The sequence below is a fragment of the Salvelinus sp. IW2-2015 genome, linkage group LG9, assembly GCF_002910315.2.
Source record: "Salvelinus sp. IW2-2015 linkage group LG9, ASM291031v2, whole genome shotgun sequence".
NCBI classification, from domain to species: Eukaryota; Metazoa; Chordata; class Actinopteri; order Salmoniformes; family Salmonidae; genus Salvelinus; species Salvelinus sp. IW2-2015.
This window is the reverse complement of record NC_036849.1, coordinates 31,544,898-31,566,858: the sequence shown is the minus strand read 5'-3', so window position 1 is coordinate 31,566,858 and position 21,961 is coordinate 31,544,898. Positions and strand designations below refer to the sequence as shown.

Genomic DNA, 21,961 nt, shown 5'->3' with positions numbered 1-21,961 from the left:
GGTGGCGGGATGTCTGGCCTGAGGGATGCCGTGGCCTGCCCAGACCTTTGGACTAAAGCATCCCGCCAACTCCTGCGACAGTCTTGTGGGTTGCAACCGTGGAGGGGCGGGTTGGTGGAGTGGAAGCAGCGGGGAGACATGATGTCCAGAGTGTGGCTAGAATTGGCATGTCAGTGTCTGGGGGACGGCGCGGGCCAGTCATGCATCAATGCCCTTCCTCTTGCGGAATGCTGACACACTACCAGCCACATGAGGTCTAGCATTGTCTGCATTAGGAGGAACCATAGGGCAACCGCAACAGGATATGGTCTCACAAGCGGTCTGAAGGATCTCATCTCGGTACTAATGGCAGTTCAGGCCTACTCTGGCCGGAGCACTTTGGAGGTGTGCGGCCCCCCAAAGAATGCCACCCCACACCCATGATGACCCACCACCAAACCGGTTTCCCATGCTGGAGGATGTTGCAGGCAGCAGAGACGTTTCTCCCACGGCGTCTCCAGGACTCTGTACGCATTGCCACATGTGCGTGGTGAACCTGCTTTCATCTGGACAGAAGAGCCACACAGGGGCGCCAGGGCGAATTTGCCAATCTTGGGTGTTCTCTGGCAAATGTCCAAAACGTCCTGCCACGGGTTGGGCTGATAACCCACAACCCACCTGCTGGAACGTCGGGCCCTCATACCACCCATTGGAGTCTGTTTTTGACCGTTTGAAGCAGGACACAGACATTTGTGGCTGCTGTGAGGTCATTTGCAGGGCTCTGGCAGTGCTCCTCCTTGCACAAAGGCGGAGGTAGCCGGTCCTGCTTGCTGGTTGTTGCTCCTACGGCCTCTCCACGTCTCCTGATGTACTGGGCCTGTCTCCTGGTAGCGCCTCCATGCTCTGGACCACTACCTGCACAGACACAGCAAACCGTTCTTGCCACAGCTCGCGATTATGTGGCCTCCTGGATGAGGCTTGCACTACTGAGCCACTTTGTGTGGTTGTAGACTCCCGTCTCATGCTACCACTAGAGTGAAAAGCCCCCGGCCAAGCAATTCAAAGTGACCAAAACCATCAGCCCAGGAAGCATTAGAAACTGAGAAGTGGTCTGTGGTCAACCAACCTGCAGAAACCATCCTTTATTGGGGGTGGTTCTTGCTAATTGCCTTATAATTTCCACCTGTTGTCTATTCCATTTGCACAACAGCATGTTTGACAATTTATCTGTCAAATCAGTGTTGCTTCTAAGTGACAGTTTGAATTGTCACAAAAGTGCTGATTGACTTGAGTTACATGTGTGTTGTTTAGTGTTCCTTTATTTTTTGAGCAGTGTATTTTTATTCCATTCTTTCTTCAGAATTTGTGTTATTGTTTGTGAAATTTTTTAGAATTACTGCCACTGTTGGAGTTAGAAAGAGCACACAAGCATTTTCACTACACCCGCAAAAACAGTTGCTAACATGTGTTAGATGTGAAAATAAAATTTGATTTTGAATTCCATCATCAAATGGCACTCGCTAATGTCGCCATATAGTGCACTACTTCTACCAGAGCCACACAAAGAGCCCCGGTGCTATTGGTGCTATTAACAAAACAAAAAAAAGATTAAAAGAAGACTAAATTGGTGTTGATAAAGAATATAATTTTCCACATAGGCTGCTGGTCGCCTACAAAGCCGCCTCCTCAATCCTTAATATGATGTCCTCAATTTTATCATGTCCATGGACATCGGCAAGAACAGGATTCTCTCTGACATATGTTTATGTGTTTTCAAAAGTTTATTGGAGACAGAAAGAGGTCTATTGAGAGCAGAATTATCATTTATTAGAGAGCAGAAAGAGGTTGTATATAGAGGAGCATTTGAAAAGTTTATAGAGAGCAGAAAGAGGTTTTAATTAGAGCAGCAGAAAGAGGTTTTATTAGAGAGCAGAAAGATTTTATAGAGAGCATGAAAAAGGTTTATAGAGAAAAAAGGTTTTATTATAGAGAAGCAGAAAGAGGTTTTTAGAGGCAGAAAGTATTTTTATTAGAGAGCAGAAAGAGGTGTTTATTACAGAAAGAAAGAGGTTATTAGAGAGCAGAAAGAGATTGTATTAGGGAGCAGAAAGAGGTTTATTGGAGAGAGAAAGAGTGTTTAATTAGAGAAAAGAAAGAGGGTTTTATTAGAAGAGGACAGAAAGGAGGTTTGTATTAGAGAGCATGAAAAGAGGTTTTAATTAGAGAGCAAAAAAGAGGTTTTATTAGAGAGCAGAAAGAGGTTTCATTAGAGCGAGAAAGATATTTTATTAGAGACGCATGAAAGAGGTTTTATTAGAGAAAAGAAAGATTTTTATTAGAGAGCAGAAAGATTGTATTAGGGAGCAGAAAGAGTTTATTGGAGAGCAGAAAGAGTGTTTAATTAGAGAGCAGAAAAGAGGTTTCCTTTAGAGAGCAGAAAGAGGTTTATTAGAGAGCAGAAAGAGGTTTATTAGAGAGCAGAAAGAGGGTTTATTAGAGAGAGAAGAGGTTTTATTTAAAGAGCAAAAAGGTTTATTAAAGACAGAAGAGTTTTTATTAAAGAGCAGAAAGAGGTGTATTAGGGAGCAGAAAGAGGTTTTATTTGAGTAGAGCAGAAAGAGGTTTTATTAGAGAGCAGAAAGAGGTTTTTATAGAGAGCAGAAAGAGGGTTTTATTAGAGAGCAGAAAGAGGTTTAATTAGAGAAGCAGAAGAGGATTTAAGAGCAGAAAGAGGTTTTATTAGAGAGCAGAAAGAAGGGTTTTTATTAGAGAGCAGAAAGAGGTTTTATTAGAGAGCAAGAAAAGGTTAATTAGAGAGCAGAAAGGGATTTAGAGAGCAGAAAGAGGTTTTATATAGAGCAGAAAGAGTTCTTAGAGAGAAGAAAAATAGGTCTACAAATGCAAGTAAATGTTTTGGTGCTTGCTGTAGAACATGGTACACCTCGTGCTGTACGCACGACCCTACAGAATGTACAGATCCACGGCTAGCAGGCACACTTCTGTGGAACATCACATTCAGTGGCGTGCTGTATTTATAGTGAATTAACCTTAGCCCTCGTGCTCAAGGACATGGCTGCATGGGAGTTACATAATGAGTGGAAGCTGTTAAACTGGCTAGCAACAACAAACAACATCTGTGAGTCACACACACACAGAGCAGCAGGAGCAGCTGTAATGATGTTCACAATCACCCTTGAGTGTGAAACTCAAACTATGAGTGGACCCATTGTGGATCTTGTAGACTAGACATTCAATTTCAGTCGTATTGTGGCTCTGGTAGAGGGGGTATTGTCTTGTGTCGTGATTTACAGAACAAACATATGAATAGCACTAAACTACCTGTATAGAGACAGTAGAGATATCCAGCTAGCCACATTAGGTCACACTTAGCCCAGTTCTTCTGTAGTTCTGACTGTACCTGGCTATCTAGAACTAAAAAGGGTTCTTCGGCTGTCCCCATAGGAGAATCCTTTTAATAACTATTTTGGATCCAGGTAGAACCCTTTTGGTTCCATGTCGAACCTCTGTAAAAAGGGTTCTACCTGGAACCAAAAAGGATTTCCTGTGGGGACAGCCAAAGACCCCTTTTGAACCTTTTTTCTAAGAAGTGTAGGTTCTACTATAGGTCTGTCAGTTGAGAGGCTCTGTGCCCACTTCTCCTTCCTGCCTCATCCCTCCTTTCCCCTAGCCTCCTTCTTGCAGTGGGGAAAACAAACCAATTGTCATAGTTGAATTAAAAGTAAGGATACCTCTTTTTTGGTTACTACATGATTCCATGTGTTATTTCATAGTTTTGATGTCTTCACTAGAAAATCTTTTTACTAGAAAATAGTAAAATATAAGACCCTCACACTCTGTCTGCCGAATTCTTTCTCTTTGCTCTTGTTTCCTTAATAGGATGTCGGTGGGCGGAGCCGGGAGGGTCGTCAGCGACATGGGACACACCTGGGCTTGGGTGTGTCCCAGGATAAATACACCTCTTCCCCAGTCATTGAGGAGACTCTCCAAGCAGACACACTGATAGATTTTGGTGTTGTGGCATTTTTTTTTGTGTGGATGTTTTGTTTATATGCGTTGGCACCTATCAACACCCCTCATTATCACATTTATGCATTCAACCCACTCCCTTACACTACTGATTACTGACTACACACACCATTGTTAATTGTATTTAGTTTACTTTAGTTAATAAATATATTTTGTTTTATTCCTTATCTCCACGTTGTCTCCCTTTTTTGTTACAAACTTCGAGCCGGTTTGTGACAAAATAAAAACCCTTGAATTGAGTAAGTCTGTAAACATTTGACTGGTACTGTATATCAGGTCACAGATCACACATTTTTCACAGCCTGTGAAAGAAGCGGTAATCCGAGCGACAACCCACCTCGTCACGCCCTGATCTGTTTCACCTGTTATGTGATTGTCTCCACCCCTCCAGGTGTCGCTTATTTTCCCCAGTGTATTTATCCCTGTTTTTCCTGTCTCTCTGTGCCAGTTCTCTTGTTTGTTTAGTCAAGTCAACCAGTGTGTGTTTTCCTGTAATCATTTTGCTATTGTCCTTTTTCTAGTCCTCCTAGTTTTGACCCTTGCCTGTTTCTGTACCCGCCTGCCTGACCATCTGCCTGCCTGCCCACTCTGTACCTCCTGGACTCTGATCTGGTTTTGACCTTTTTGCCTGTCCACGACCATTCTCTTGCCTACCCTTTGGATTATTAAACATTGTAAGACTCCAACCGTCTCCTCCTGTGTCTGCATCTGGGTCTCACCTTGTGCCTTGATACAACTTTGCATTTCAATAACCCAGCCCAAGGCATCTTCCCTCTCAATATTAAGATTAACGCAAACACTATTAATTAGATGGATGTTTCTTCATAGTCTTGTGTCCCAAATGGCACATATTCCCCCATAGTCCCAAATGGCTCCTATAGGGCACTATATAGGGAATAGGGTGCCAGTCCTGGTCAAAAGTAGTGCACTATATAGGGAATAGGGAGCCATTTGGGTTGCACTGTAAAGGGTCCATCATTATTGACACCTGTGGGGAAAAAATGAGCAAAAAAGACTGAAATATATAATAAAAATACTGTATGCTCAAAACATCTGAAAGTTACATAGAGAATCTTTCTAGATCCTTGATATCCTTCGGCTACGCTTATGGACTGCCCTCTTCAATTCAAACCACAGAGTTGTAATGGGGTTCAAGTCTGGAGATTGGCCATTGCAAAATGTTGATTTTTGTGGTCAATAACCATTTCTTTGTGGATTGTGCTTGGGGTTATTGTCTTGCTGGAAAGAAATCCACTATGACCAAGTATCAGCCTCCTTGCGGAGGCAACCAGTTTTTTTTGGCTAAAGTTGAGCCATTCTTCTTCTTTTTTTACATTCAGCATCACTACGTCAAGGGAAAAATAGTATTCTATCTAACAAAGATATCCACGTATATTTTGTAATCCCTGGGAAAAATCTGAATTCATGTAACATAACAGTTTGGAAAACATAACTTGTTCAAAAAAAAGTGGTCTCTTGGGACAAATTACCCTGGGTATTTCTTTGTTGCTGAAAAACGGAAGCACATGCAGAAAATACCCAAACAAACTGTTAGAATATGGTGGTGCATCTTTTTATGCTATGGGGCTGTTTGCTTCCACTGGTACTGGGGCCAACGGCATCATGGACTTTATCAAGTAGCAGGACATTTTAGCCAAAAACCTGGTTTGCCTTTGCCAGGAGGCTGACACAAAGTGGATCTTCAGCAAAGACGATAACAGCAAGCACACATTCAAATCCACAAAGAAAAGGTTAATTGACCACAAAAATTACGTGTAGGGTGCTGGAGGACTGGAAAACAGGGTTGTTACACCTCCCAACAGTAGGGTGCTGGAGGACTGAAAACAGGGTTGTTATCCTCCCAACAGTAGGGTGTGCTGGAGGACTGAAAACAGGGTTGTTACCCTCCAACAGTAGGGTGCTGGAGGACTGAAAACAGGGTTGTTACCCTCCCAACGGTAGGGTGCTGGAGGACTGAAAACAGGGTTGTATCGCTCCCAACAGTAAGGTGCTGGAGGACTGAAAACAGGGTTGTTATCCTCCCAACAGTAGGGTGCTGGAGGACTGAAAACAGGGTTGTTACCCTCCCAACGGTAGGGTGCTGGAGGACTGAAAACAGGGTTGTTACCCTCCCAACGGTAGGGTGCTGGAGGACTGAAAACAGGGTTGCCAATTATTTTGACCTCTATCTTTTTTGAGGTTTTTAAAAATGATTTGTTAAACAAAATCTCTTTCTCTGAGCAATTGTATTAGTATAAATTATAAGTTTTTAAAAAAAATTATACAATATAGTTCAGTATTTCTATATATTTGTATTACTCATCTTTATCAAGGGTGCCAATAATTATGGACACCGCTGTCTGTTCAACAAGGTCAATAAACGTAATGGATTATGCGGTTACAAAACGCCTCTCGTTTCTCTAAAGTGTAGGCCGCTAATGGTCATCAACACTGACACACAACCCTTTTCCAAAACATTTTTACCGACTTAAAGTTGTGTTGAACCAAGAGGGAATTGATTAGGTTACATTGACCTTTTCTCACTTGGGGAAATGTAATTCAGACGCTTTAATGATTAGCCGATGCGACGTGTTGGATCTTATGATTTTCCTTCATCTACAGTCGCATGTTACTATACAGTATGTCAAGAACATTAAATACCATAGCAACATAGGTGACCCCCACACATCTAACTTAAACCCCTTAAAACGTATGTGCACTCCAGTGTATAGTCGACTCCTGATGAGTGACGATCGGATTGCAAGTCACAATTTAAATATATCATTTTGATTATTGCACAGTTTACCCACCTTTCCTGACCCCCTCCTCCTTACAGAGACGTATCCAGGTCACGACACCAATGTAACCAACCGTAATTTGAAGCCATTGTATTTATCAGGAGTGGATGGTCATCCAAAGACACAGTACATCCATCCATTACTCACACTGCATGATGAGCTCCATCTGGCTCACAGAGACCTGGGTCACGGCACCAACGTAAACCAACTGTGGTTCAAACCAATTGCATTTCTCAGAAGTGTACTGTAAAAACAATGTACATCCAGAATACTCACACTGCACAGTGAGCTCCACCAGTGCTTCCCGGGGCTTGACGTTGAAGCCGTTGTACTGGCTGGTGGCGCAGCGGTAGGTGCCCGTCATCTCGCGGGACACATTAACAATGCGCAGTGCGCCGTCGTAGCTCTCTGTCTGAAGGCCGCCGTCGGGCATGGGCACCTCTTTGTCGGCCCTCGACCAGAGGATGATGGGCTTAGGCTTCCCGGAGACCAGGCACTGGAGCTCCACCGTGTCACCCTCCTGGACCACCAAGGGGGATTTGTCCCGCGGCACCGTTAATTCCGGGGGGACTGGGAGAGAAAGGGAGAGAGAAACTTTACATTACTTTCAGGGATGTTACTTTAACGGGATGTTATAGTACAGGATGTTATAGTACAGGATGTTACTTTACGTGATGTTACTTTAACATATGATATTTAACGTGATGTTACTTTAACATATGATATTTAACGTGATGTTACTTTAACATATGATATTTAACGTGAATGTTACTTTAACATAATGATTTAACGTGATGTAACATATGATATTTAACGTAAACTTTTACGTTTGTTGGCAGATGGTTATCCAACTCTGGATACAGGAGAGCTAGGTTTTATTTCAACCCAGCGTTAACACCTGATTCAACTAATCAATGAATCACTAGACCTGATTAGCTGAATCTGGTGGGCTAGAACCAAAGCCTGCACACCCTGTAGTTCTCCAGCAAGGTCAGGGGTCGATAGACAGCAATGAGTAGGAGTCAGATCTCCACTTTCTTCATCACACCACCCTGTGGGAGGATGGGAGCGCTGTGCATTCTGACCATCCAACCCTAGAACCACCCTCTCGCCCCCCACCCCCACCCCCACCCCAAACAGGGTTGACTGTGGCATCCTTGTTAAATGTATGGTCTGCTGCTACACAAAAAAGAAAAAGCTATGAATAGAAAATAACTACAAATATGTAGTAGAGTGAGCGAACACGTAGCAGAGAGGCGAAGAGACAGGTTCCTGGGCATTGCCAGGTCATTCATTTGGCGCATTTGGAGGGGTAGCTTTCGCCCCCTGAGCTTTCACCTCCTCTCAACCACACGGTTCTCTGCCAAAGGCATATACCATCATCCCAACCCGATCCAATCATTTCTGGACGGGCTTTACTTTGCTCTTAGCCAAATGGATTTTAGTAATGCATGTTGGAGGTTGCTACTCTGCTCCATTGGATATAATATACTGGCCGTGACAATAAAGGCAAAACACAGGCCTAAAAATGGGAATGTGATTAACCATCACGACGGCTAGTAAGACGGAAGAGAGAGAGAGGGAAGGAGAGAGAGAGAGAAGGAAGAGAGAGGAGGAGAGGGGAGGAGAGAGAGAGAAGGAGAGAGGGGAGGAGAGAGAGGGAAGGAGAGAGAGAGGAGAGAGAGAAGGAGAGAGAGGAGAGAGAGAGGAGGAGAGAGAAGAAGGAGAGAGGGGAGGAGAGAGAGAGGAAGGAGAGAGGGGAGGAGAGAGAGGAAGGAGAGGAGAGAGGAAGGAGAGAGAGGAGGAGGAGAGAGAGAAGAGAGAGAGGGAAGGAGAGAGAGAGGGAAGGAGAGAGGGAAGGAGAGAGAGGGAAGGAGAGAGAGGAGGAGAAAGAGATGGAAGGAGAGAGAAGGAGAGAAGAGAGAGAAGGAGAGAGAGAGAGGGAAGGAGAGAGAGAGGGAAGGAGAGAGGAGGGAGAAGAGGAGGGAAGAGAGAGGAGGGAGAGAGAGAGAGGGAGAGAGAGGAGGGAAAGAGAGGAGGGAAAGAGAGGAGGGAAAGAAGAGGAGGGAGAGAAGGAAGGAGAGAGAGGAGGGAGAGAGAAGAGGAGGAGAGGAGGAAAGGAGAGAGAGGAGGGAGGAGAGGAGGAAAGGAGAGAGAGGGAAAGAAGGAGGAGAGAGAGGAAGGAAGGAGAGAGAGAGAGGGAGAGAGAGGAGGGAAGGAAGAGAGAGGAGGGAGAGAGAGGAGGAAGAGAGAGGGAAGAGAAGGAGGGAAGAAGAGAGGAGAGAGAGGAGGAGAGAGAGGAGGAAGGAGAGGAGGGAGAGAGAGGGAAGAGAGAGAGAGAGGGAGAGAGAGAGAGGGAGAGAGAGGAGGAAGGAGGAGGAGAGAAGGAAGGAGAGAGAGGAGGGAAGGAGAGAGAGAGGGAGAGGAGATGGAGCGAGGGAGGAGAGAGAGAAGAGGAAGGAATAAATAACACACACCAGCTGAAGACCTGTGGCCATGGGAGGGAAGTGTGTGTGTGTGTGTGTGTGTGTGTGTGTGTGTGTGTGTGTGTGTGTGTGTGTGTGTGTGTGTGTGTGTGTGTTTCCAGGTTGTCCTACAAAGGCTCCCCACCTCAAATAGACTACAGTATTTCTGGGTTTGAATTGTTTATGTGTTGTAGCTACTCACAATGATCCTAATGGCACCTTCATGTTTATAAGTTCTCCCTTCCATTGCATTGTCAATTTACCAATCCTCCCTCCCACACGAGGATAATCATGCCAATGGACGCCCATCATCAAACATTTGATGTTCCGCTCCAGCTTTACAAACGTATTATCAGAAAAAAACACACCTAATTATCTTTCGCATCAGTTCGGACGCCAACAAACTAAAGACAACATACAGAGGAAGGAGCTAATTAGGAGAAAATAACACAGGTGACCCTCTACTAGCAGGCTGTAAATAATCATTAGGTTTGGAAGTAGGAACGCTCCACAAACGTTAGTCGCACATCCACATCAATTAGTGACTGATTTAGGCCCGGTTGAATGGACCGATCCCAATAACAATCTGGCCCGAAAACATTCACATTAGAATGCACTGGAAACTCAATCCTTCTGCTGTACCATCCTTCCTATCAAAGTACACATACTATCAAAGTACACATACTATCAAAGTACACATACTATCAAAGTACACATACTTTCAAAGTACACATACTGTACTGTTATGTAGTCTACTGAATATGAAGAGGGGTAGGTGAGTCCATCATCTCATCCTTCATAACCACTGAAAGATCTTGATGACTTTCCATATCCCTGTAACCTATGACCTTTAAACTATGCCTTCCTGTAATAACTTCCTGTAAATGTAGTGCCTTCCTGTACCTACTTTATGTCACTTAGACTTGTGACAAAGCCTGCCTAGCTCTGTGTAGTTAAAGKGGTTACTTCAGTCCACTGTGCCACGCAGCTATTACAACGACGAGAAGGGCAACAGTAGAGTTCGTTGCTCACCTGTGGTCGAAGAGATATTGACGTCGATGCTGATCTCGGGGATGCCGCCGTTCTTCAGCACTGCCACACAGGTGTAGGTGCCGAAGTCGGTGAACTTGAGGTCGATGATGTCCAGGTTGGTGGTGCCTGGCTGGACTTCCGGGTCAGTGTGGGTGATGACCATGCGCTCTGAGCTGCGCAGCGGCCGTCCATTCTTCAGCCAGCTGAACAGAAGCTCCTCTGGGGGCGTGGCCTCCACCTGGCATGAAATCTTAACCTCACGGCCAATCTGGATGTTGTCGTCGTTGTGGTACGGGTCGGGAGTGATCCAGAACCGCCCCTTCTTTAGCCCTGCAGAGGGAGGGAGAGAGGGAGAGAGAGGGAGAAGGAGAGACAGAGAGAGAGAGAGAGAGAGAGAGAGAGAGAGAGAGAGAGAGAGAGAGAGAAGAGAGAGAGAGAGAAGAGAGAGATGAGAGAGAGAGAGAGAGAGAGAGAGAGAGAGAGAGAGAGAGAGAGAGAGAGAGAGAGAGAGAGAGAGAGAGAGAGAGAGAGAGAGAGGAGAGAGCAGAGGAGAGAGAGAGAGAGAGAAGGGGGGAGAGAGAGGGAGGGGTAGAGAGAGGAGAGAAAAGGAGAGAGAGAGAGAGAGAAAAGGAGAGAGGACAGAAAGGGAAGAGAGAAGAGGAGAGAGAGAGGAGGACAAGAAAGGGAAAGAGAGAAGAGGAGAGAGAGAGAGAGGACAGAAAGGGAAAGAGAGAAGAGGAGAGAGAGAGGACAGAAAGGGAAGAGAGAAAGGGAGAGAGAGAGGACAGAAAGGGAAAGAGGAGGGGAGAGAGGGGGGGGGAGAGGGGAGAAAGAGAGAGAGATCGTGACATCAGTGCTAATGCTAATAATTGGGGCCCAGAGTTTGTTTGTTTTATCCCCTTTAATATAATATATTATACAACAATGACTTACACTCTGCCTTTTATCTTGGTCACTGAAGGAAAAGGTGTCTTTGCCTATAATATAATATAACATACTGTATAATATAACCAAGGGACCTTCCTGTATTGATATAGAATACAATATGGCTGCCACCTGGGGGCACAAAAAGATCCAGTTTCAAATAAAGATGGCTGAATGAATGAATGCTTATTCATTGCACACCAAAGCTAGCTAGGCATAATATTAGTGTCAGAAGTTGGATCCAAAGACAAGTCTCCCTTTAGTGACCCCCCCACCCCTAAAAAAAAAAGAGTGTGTGTAAGTCATTGTCTACTATAAATAGGTCCCAGAGTTTTTCCTGGTTAGGTGACCAACTCAAAACAAACCAAGGACAAAGTTATTATCGACAGCTAATAATAGTAGGAGCAACAAGAATAAGAAAGAAGCCCAGATACTTCAAGACAGGTTACATTTCAGTTGGGCTTGAAGGAACAAAGACTTGAGGTTCATTTGAATTGTCTCTCATTTTCCCCTAAGGACAGCGGTACATGTTTCACGACAAGCGGCTCATTACGTTTTCTTACCACAGTGTTTTCCATAAACATATATTTTCCATTTACATCAGAGTTCAAATGCATCTTTGCAGGACACTAAAAGCATAAAGTTGCAAAAAATATTTTCAATATACCAGTTTATAGTAATGTAAATGAAAAAAAACGAATATAGTAATGTAAATAAATATCAGATTTAGCCGGGATCTCGCTTTCCCCTTACACTTACTACCTGTTTGGCATCTAATACTATGAAATCAGCAGGCAAATATTTGTACCTTCAGTTTGAATTCTAATGTTCGAGCATGGCACCTTAAAAGGCAACAGCCATAATTGCAGTGAAATGTCAACCCCACCCACCACGTTCACCAGAAAAAGATCTGTTCCCACACTATGAAAACAATGCCTATGACATGAAACATGATCCACAAGAGAAATCTCTCCAGTCTCTTGGCATCACATAGAGTTGCTAACTACCCAGCACCTAAAAATAGCCCAGGCGAATGCGTGAGTGAAGCGTCGTATTGTTGTCACTATTAATCAAGACGAAAAAGTAAATGCCTCCAAGACACGGACTTCAAGCCAACCACAGCACCATGGGATCAAGCTAGTGAATGATGAATGTGAAGTCACTCACTCATACAGTATGGTTACTGTAGTACTGAGTAACTACAGATGGGGTCATGATGTGAATCAGCCAGCTGCATTCGAATGGCATTTACATTTGTAAGTAATGGAATCCACCTCGTGCTCCGATAGTTACGTAAGCCGGTTTACTAACARGGAAGAAAAACATTAAGGATATTTCACACTAAATTAAATTACATTTGTTTCGTAAACAACAGGTGTATACTAACAGTAAAAGGCTTTCTTATGGGCCCTTCCCAGTCAATGCAGAGAGAATTTTTTTGAAATAATCGAAAAATAATAACACCAGGAATAAATACACAATAAGTAACGATAACTCAGCCTGGTCTCATAGACTAGACGTAACATAGTACACGTAAATCCGGGWCACACAAATTAGTATGATAAATTATGTTCGGTATGGTTACATAAGACAGAAGAAGGTTACTTAAGGCAAAAATGAACGGAGGGTAGTTGGTCGGCGTATAACGTGAACGTCTAGCAACCCAAAGGTTGCGTGTTTGAATCTCATCACGGACAACTTAAGCATTTTATCTAATTAGCAGCTTTGCAAATAGTTACTACATTTTAGCTACTTTGCAACTACTTAGAATGTTAGCTAACCCTTTCCCTAACCTTAACCTTTTAACCTAACTCCTGACCTTTAACCCTTTAACCTAACTCCTGACCTTAACCCTAATCCTAATCCCTAGCCTAGCTAGAGTTAGTTAATTGTCAGGATAAACAGCTCTGTTGAGATTACCAAATCAAAATTCAATTAAACCTAGGACTTGCCGTAACTTGACTCTCTGCCTCACAAGTTACTTTCCTAGACTGTCTGTGTGAAGATTACCGTCTAACCTCGTTTCATGCCGTCTCAATAGTAGTAATATAAAAGCTCTTTTGATAATGGCTGTATTCATGCGAGGGCATTAGATTCCCAATCACCTCAGAGGCTTTATGTGCTCATGCAAGGAGACTCCAGCCATTCAGGCTCAATTACGCTATTGATTAAGTTGCAAATTCTCCAACGAAAGGTGAGTCAAGCTGACCCCCTGCATCCAGTGATCCGCCTGAGACACTGCTGCGTTTTTACCGGGGGGGGGGGGGGTATTATTTATACAGCCTCCCCCTAATGGTGTCACTTCGCTGCTCAGAATTTGCTGCCCTGCATGTAAATCAACATGTTAATCAGATCTTCATCAAATTTGTTCCTAAATCATTTATTTGGCTCGCATCCTATTTCCTTTAATGACTTGTAAATGAGGGCTGTGGGTGAGAGTCGAGCTATAGCTGGCCCGGGACACTAGAGTGAAGACGGGGCCCAGTGGACACTGATTGGCTGACGGGGCCAGCTGCAGAAGTTCTCTAGGGGAGAGAGAAGAGGAGAGGAAGAGAGAGCAGAGGAGAGCAGAGGAAGAGGGAGGAGGGGAGAGGGCGGAGGGGAGAGGAAGAGGGAGGAGAGGAGAGGAAGAGGGCGGAGGGGAGAGGGAGGAGGAAGGGAGAGGAAGAGGGATAAAGGGAAAGGAAGGAGYGGAGAGGAAGAGGGAGGAGGGGAGAGGATGAAGGAGGAGGRGAGGAGAAGAGAGGAGTGRAGATTGAGGAGGGGAAAGGAAGGGGGAGGAGGGGAGAGAGGAAGAAAGGAAAGAAGAGGGCGAGGTAATYGGAAGGAGGAGAGGAGGAGAGAGATGATGGGAGAAGGAGAAGGCAGAGAAGAGAGCAGAACAGAGCAGGGGAAAGGAGAGGGGAACGGGAGGGGAGAAAAGGGGAGGAGAGGAAGAGCAGAGGAGAAGGGATGGGTGGCGGGGAGAGCAGAGCAGAGGAGAAGGGATGGGAAGAGGGGAGATCAGAGGAGAAGGGATGGGTGGAGGGGAGATCAGAGGAGAGAGCATCAAAACCAGTGTGTCTATCTCTCCAAATGGTAATCACGGTCCCACAGTGCTTTCTTTCCTGCCACTGAAGCGCCTGCAGTGTACTCTGTGCTCATCAGGTATGAGTATAGGAGAGATGGAATGGCAGGGGTACACAATTCATTCAGTGGGAGAGATAATGTGTGTGACACAGGGAGTGGCAGCCACGGCTTTAAAAAAGGGAATTCACAACATACACTACCGTTCAAAAGTTTGGGGTCACTTAGAAATGTCCTTGTTTTTGAAAGAAGAGCWACTTWTTTTGTCCATTAAAATAACATKAAATTGATCAGAAATACAGTGTAGACATTGTTAATGTTGTTAATGACTATTGTAGCTGGAAACAGCAGATTTATGGAATATCTACATAGGCATACAGAGGCCTATTATCAGCAACCATCACTCCTGTGTTCCAATGGCACCTTGTGTTAGCTAATCCAAGTCAATCATTTTAAAAAGGCTAATTGATCACTAGAAAACCCTTTTGCAATTATGTTAGCACAGCTGAAAACTGTTGTCCTGATTAAAGAAGCAATAAAACTGGCCTTCTTTAGACTAGTTGTGTATCTGGAGCATCAGCATTTGTGGGTTCGATTACAGGCTCAAAATGGCCAGAAACAAAMAACTTTCTTCTGAAACTTGTCAGCCTATTCTTGTTCTGKGAAATGAAGGATATTCAATGTGAGAAAWGGCCAAGAAACTGAAGATCTCYTACAACGCTGTGTACTACTCCCTTRACAGAACAGKGCAAACTGMCWRTAACCAGAATAGAWAGAGGAGTGGGAGGCCCCYYTGCWCAACTGAGCAAGAGGACAAGTACACTAGAGTCTAGTTTGAGAAACYGACACCTCACAAGTCCTCAACTGGCAGCTTCATTAAATAGTACCCGCAAAACACCAGTCTCAACTTCAACAGTGAAGAGGCGACTCCYGGATGCMGYCCTTCTAGGCAGAGTTCCTCTGRCCAGTGTCTGTGTTCTTTTGCCCATCTTAATCTTTTCTTTATTAGTATTAAATATTTATTTTTGTACATATTTTGTTTTTTGTCCTTGATACAACCCAYTAGGTCGTTATCAATAAAACGTCACAATAAGGTGCAGAGCGTTTGATTTTCCTGCTGGGGGGCGACAAGGTTTCTCCTCGAAATGGAACAACAATAAGAAATAATAAAAGAGYAGAATATGAACATAAAGTAAACGGCTCAGTAGAATAGAATAAAKATTTTAGCATCAGTATAATAATACAGYAAGGSACKATTTATGGAATTATTATTTACACGTGTATAAACGGGGGGCAGTGTATAAACTGGACATCATTGTGAGTGTTAAATCACGATTGCTGCTGACAGACAGGAACAGGCTACATTGATTGATTGACCAATCTAGCTAGCTAGCTAATGATAATGTCAATATGGCTAGTTAACAAGCTAATAACGGATAATGTCAATATGGCTAGATAATAACAGATAATGTCAATATGGCTAGTTAACAAGCTAATAACAGATCATGTCAATATGGCTAGATAATAACAAGCTAATAACAGATAATGTCAATATGGCTAGTTAACAAGCTAATAACAGATCAGGTCAATATGGCTAGCTAACAAGCTAATAACAGATAATGTCAATATGGCTAGTTAACAAGCTAATAACAGATAATGTCAATATGGCTAGTTAACAAGCTAATAACAGATCCGTCAATATGACTAGTTAACAAGCTAATAACAGATCATGTCAATATGGCAAGTTAACAAGCTAACATCTAGGGGATAAACTAGATGGCTAGTTAACAAGCTAACTTTCAAGGGATAAAATAGATGGCTATATTATCTTGCCATCTATAGTGGTGATGACGGTAGGCCAACAAACAACTTTACCAGGACGTGCCGATGTCAGGCTTTGTCCAAAAGCCTCATCTCCGATGAAGCAAGCTAAATGACACATGTTGTTAGCTTAGCTAGCTAACTAGCTACATGCCATATGGCTAGGCTACCCTCACGGACTGTATCTGAAATMACATGATCAGTTGATGTTCACTGATCATGAAAAGTACTTCCTGTATAACTCTGATGATAGAGCTAAACGTGGAATAATCTGAAATGTGTAGTTGTGACTCTGCTCTGGTGATGGTATTAAAACCAAATAGTTATAACATTCATTTAACAATCCCTTGAAAACAGCACGCAGTTGTCAATGGTTTTAGCGGAGCTGAGGGGGGGGGGGGTTCTTCTTGCCCCCCAGCAGCCATATCGAACGGTCTGCACCGTATTGTGACATTTTATTGATAACAACCTATTTGCCAGGAAATGCCCCATTGTGTCATTTTATTGATAACCCCCCCAAACTCTAACACCTCCAGTAGATCCCAGAGAGAGTGAGAGAAATACAGTACAGAAACACTATTGACTTGAACCCCGCAAAAATATGACATAACCAGAGAGCACGTTGACTGATCCTCCACCTGTTTTTAATGAGGACAGTTTCTTCGATAGCAACCCACTCATCAATAACACCTGACTGACAGCCAGAGAAGACCATTGACAGGCGCCCTTTTCTGCTGAGGCAAACCCCAGCGCTGCCGCCAACCCAGGACTCCCATCATAATAAGGAAGCTATGCCGTATAACTGGACTGTCCCCCCCCCAAAAAAAGAAACAAAATATATCTCAACTGCCTATTCTGTTTGCCTCATGGAGAAACAGACCAAGTGGAGATGATGTGTAAATAAATAAAAAGGGAGATCCATGGCAGTGTGCATGGTCAGCAAGCCCAGCTCACCTCCAGTCTGCCTCTGCTTGCCTGCCTGCCCCCTCAACTGCTAAATAAGTTATAAACCACAGAGTCAGGTAAATTTCCTCCTGCTCCGTCGTCTGCCGAACGCCTTTAATAGCACCGAAGTACTGAATGGTCCCTTCTCAAGATATATGATGCGTTTTGCAGTCCGGTTGTATTACGGTCGCTAAAGTTATTGATGATGTTGTCAGATCAACGTGTCATCATGGCTGAGGGATTACCTGACAGTTTACTCCAAACAGGATGCTGGATTTACAACATCCGCCCTCCACTCTCGGGAAACAGTCAACAGTTTGTCTCTCTTTCACAGTGCACGCATCTTTCAGTGACTGCCTCGTTTGTCTTTTTTCAGAGTATCAGTCCATTCATCCATTTTCCCTTTCTTTTTTTCTCAGTATCAGTACTTTTGTCTCCTCGGTCCTATTCACCAATACCAATGAAACCAAAAATGGCACCCCTGAATCACATTCTGTAACTATTATTATTAAACATCATAAATTTCCATTAACCACAGTAACTCTCCCACAGTACAATCGTCCAATGTCTTTGATAGGCCCAGAGTAAGGTGGCAGGCAGGAGGACAGTGAGATTACTTGAAGTGCAATCCCCCTCTGCAGCTGTAATATTGCTTATTCAGTTGGGCCTATCCGCCATCCTTGCCTCCCCCCCCCCCCACACACAAATGAGATTCTGCCATCTGTGCGTGGCAGTGGGGCAGCGTGGCAGAGCTTGTAAACGTCTCTCCATGTCACTGGAGGCTGGAAGTCTTATCTGGGAGAAGCAGTTTGAATGAACCACCCCTCTTCCATCAGAGCAGCTGCACAGAGCGTATCAAGGCTATTGTCTGAGGAGTTCTCTGTTATTTTTGTCCTCCTTGAAACCTGTGTAAAAAGAACTCTGATAAAGGATCAGGGAGACAGCTGTCTTCTATTCAACCATTAGAACAAGAGTCTACAAAATCGCAGAAAAACACGGCTGTGGTGACATTGTAATCTCCTTGGTTGGTGAATAACAACAATATGAGTTATGTCTGTCTGTCTTGTGTTGACAGATCATGGGGTTACACTGGCACACCAGTTGTGTGATGTAATGATCATACAGTACGTTGAGCACTAATACAAAATGTATCATATTTTAACACTTACTAGACATCCCACTACAGTATTCAACATTGCTTGAGGTTTTTACAGACTAAGAGTCACAATCTTGCCACAAAGAACCAAAACAATACTAGAATGGATGGATGGATGGATGGGTTTTTTCTTTGTAGGGAACCAAAAAATGCTGAGTGTGTGGTGTCAGTATTTCCTTTCCCTTTGTGTATTCTACCACCCTGGTCTCTCTAGCTGAGTACAGCCTGACCTGGTTTTTCTACCACCCTGGTTTCTCTGGTGGAGTACAGCCTGACCTGGGTATTCTACCACCCTGGTCTCTCTGGCGGAGTACAGCCTGACCTGGGTATTCTACCACCCTGGTTTCTCTAGCGGAGTACAGCCTGACCTGGGTATTCTACCACCCTGGTCTCTCTAGCTGAGTACAGCCTGACCTGGGTATTCTACCACCCTGGTTTCTTAGCTGAGTACAGCCTGACTGGGTATTCTACCACCCTGGTTCTCTGCGGGAGTACAGCCTGACCTGGGTCATTCTACCACCTGGTTTCTCTGGCGGAGTACAGCCTGACCTGGGTCTTCTACCACCCTGGTCTCCTCTGGCGGAGTAAGCTGACTGGGTCTTCTAGACACCCTGGTCTCTCTGGCGGAGTACCAGCCTGACCTGGGTTTCTACCACCCTGGTCTCTCTAGGCTGAGTACAGCCTGACCTGGGTTTCTACCACCCTGGTCTCTTAGCTGAGTACAGCCTGACCTGGGTATTCTACCACCCTGGTCTCTTAGCTGAGTACAGAGCCTGACCTGGGTATTCTACCACCCTGGTCTCTCTGGCGGAGTACAGCCTGACCTGGGTATTCTATCACCCTGGTCTCTTCTGCTGAGTACAGGCCTGACCTGGGTCTTTCTACCACCTCTCTCTGGCGGAGTACAGCTGACTGGGTCTTACCTCACTGGTCCTGTCTAGCTGGGTAAGCCTGACCTGGGTATTCTACACCCCTGGTCTCTCTAGGCTGAGTACAGCTGACTGGGTATTCTACCACCCTGGTCTCTCTGCTTGAGTACAGCTGACCTGGGCTTCTACCACCTCTGGGTCTCTCTAGCTGAGTACAGCCTGACCTGGGTATTCTACCACCCTGGTCTCTCTGGCGGAGTACAGCCTGACCTGGGTATTCTATCACCCTGGTCTCTCTAGCTGAGTACAGCCTGACCTGGGTATTCTACCACCCTGGTCTCTCTGGCGGAGTACAGCCTGACCCGGGTCTTCTACCACCCTGGCCTGAGCTGCCTCTAGTCCTTCTCTCAACAGACTGATCTCCTGCCTTGGTAAAACATCTGACTCCCCTTAACTAACCACCGCTCCTTGCACACACGCGCGCACACACACACACACACACTCTCTCTCTCTCTCCCTTCCCAATGCAAATGTGGAGCTTTCAGTTATCCGACTTAGTGTGCTGTCAGAGCCCAAGACTGACTCCACTGACATAAATGGATCCCCTCTCAAAACCTGCAGCTTATATCCGTCCCGAGGTGCCAGTAGATTTCTGCACACAGACGATCCGCTTTGGAGAGGGCGTGACTGTGAAATAAGATGCTACAGCTGCAGCAGCAGTGGCCCCGGCAAGTTACAGGTTCATCTGAGCCTCACGTTGGAATGAAAATTACTTTTTGGGGTCAGGTACCCACAATTCTGTTAGCTGGCAGTCTAGAAACGTTGTTTGATGACAGACATTTGTGACAGAAAGATGATTAATGCGCATGAAGCCAAATGAACTTCAGATCGTACTAATGACCGTACAAACATATTAATGTAAACCATTAATGTAGCGAGCCATAATAGATCACATATGGTCCAGCCCCATTAAAACAGGACTCACAGCTTCTTCTAGATGGAGTCTGAGTGGGTGCTTGTCCGAGGCAAGAGAAGGGGTGGGTGGGTTATAAAGTAGATGGTTTTCTCTTCTCTGTCGAATAAGTCTTTCTCGTCCATTTGAGGAGGTAAAGTAGCATCACAAACATCCAAGAGTATATTACAGGAGCCTGGGTAAAAAACATCATTACATAGGAATCAATAAAAGAGCGCGCTGGTCGACACATTGTCTTTTCCTTTTTCCTCGCAAAAAAGATCACTACTGGGAACACTACTGGGAACACTACTGGGAACACTACAGGGAGCACTACAGGGAACACTACTGGGAACACTACAGGGAGCACTACAGGGAACACTACAGGGAACACTACAGGGAACACAACAGGGAACACTACAGGGAACACTACTGGGAGCACTACTGGGAACACTACTGGGAACACTACAGGGAACACTACAGGGAACACTACAGGGAACACTACAGGGAACACTACAGGGAACACTACAGGGAACACTACAAGGGAACACTACTTGGGGAACACTACGGGAACTACAGGGAACACTAACTGGGAACAATACAAGGGGAACACTACAAGGGGCACTACAGGGAGCACTACAGGGACACCTACAGAGGAACACTACTGGGAAACTACAGGGAGCACTACAGGGAAACACTACAGGGAAACTATCAGGAGCACTACTGGGACATACAGGAACACTACAGGGAGCCTAGTGGGAACACTACAGGGAGCCTACAGGAGCACTAGTGGGAACACTACCCGGGAGCATACCGGGAACATACGGGAACACTAACAGGGAACATATCTAACAGGGAGCACTACAGGGACATACAGGGGAGCCATACAGTTTGAGCACTAGTGGGAAAACTACAGGGAACACTACAGGGACACTACAGGGGAACACTAAGGGAGCATACAGGGAGCACTAGTGGGAACACTAACGGGAGCACTACGGGAGCACTAACGGGAGCACTACGCAGGAAGCACTACGGGAGCACACCGGGAAAGCACTACCGGAGCACTACAGGGAACATCTACATTGGGGCACTAACTGGGAAACACTACTGGGAGCATTACTGGGACACTACAGGGGAACACTAACAGGGAGCACTACGGGAACCACTACAGCCGAACACTATTACAGGGAACACTACATGGACACGGGAACACTATGGGAACACTACGGGACACTACTGGGAACCAAGGGCATACTGGCTGGGAGCACTACAGGGAACACTACTGGGAAACACTACAGGAACACTACTGGGGAGCACTACAGGGAACACTACTGGGAAACTACAGGAACACTACTGGAACACTACATGGGAGCACTACTGGGAACACTAACAGGGAGCACACGGGACACTACTGGGAGCACTACTGGAACACTACTGGGAACACTACAGGGAACACTACTGGGAGCACTACAGGAACATACATGGGGCAACTACTGGAACACTACAGGGGGCAACTAACTGGGAGCACTACTGGGAACACTACAGGGAGCCACTACTGGGTAGCATACAGGGAGCACTACAGGGAGCACTAACTGGGAAAGCTACAGGGAACACTATTGGGACACTACAGGGAACACTATTGGGAAGACTACAGGGACACTAACTGGGAACACTACTGGGACACTAAGGGACACTACTGGGAACACCTACATGGGGCACTACTGGAACACTACTGGGAGCACTACGGACACTACAGGGGCACTACTGGGAACCTCACGGGAGCACCAGGGAACACGTACTGGGAGCATACTGGGATACTAATGGGACCTACTGGGAGCACTACTGGGAGCACTACTGGGAACTACTACAGGGAACACTACTGGGAAACTACAGGGGGCACTACTGGG

General features: G+C 45.2%; 1 protein-coding gene and 1 long non-coding RNA gene across 2 annotated transcripts in view; one reads left to right on the top strand and one right to left on the bottom strand.

The window, feature by feature from the left end:
* The window catches only part of LOC139028258 (uncharacterized), a 30,905-nt gene extending 28,769 nt beyond the window's left edge, over window positions 1-2,136 (top strand). Inside the window, exon 3 of the long non-coding RNA XR_011480451.1 lies at window positions 2,047-2,136. This is a non-coding gene — a long non-coding RNA (uncharacterized lncRNA). The remainder of the gene's footprint in view (window positions 1-2,046) is intronic.
* The window catches only part of LOC111968948 (MAM domain-containing glycosylphosphatidylinositol anchor protein 2), a 249,599-nt gene that overhangs the window by 140,933 nt on the left and 86,705 nt on the right, over window positions 1-21,961 (bottom strand). Inside the window, exons 7-8 of the mRNA XM_023994932.3 lie at window positions 10,322-10,651; window positions 7,101-7,394 (exon numbers count right to left, since the gene is read on the bottom strand). Coding sequence (XP_023850700.1) covers window positions 7,101-7,394; window positions 10,322-10,651 — 624 coding nt within the window. The remainder of the gene's footprint in view (window positions 1-7,100; window positions 7,395-10,321; window positions 10,652-21,961) is intronic.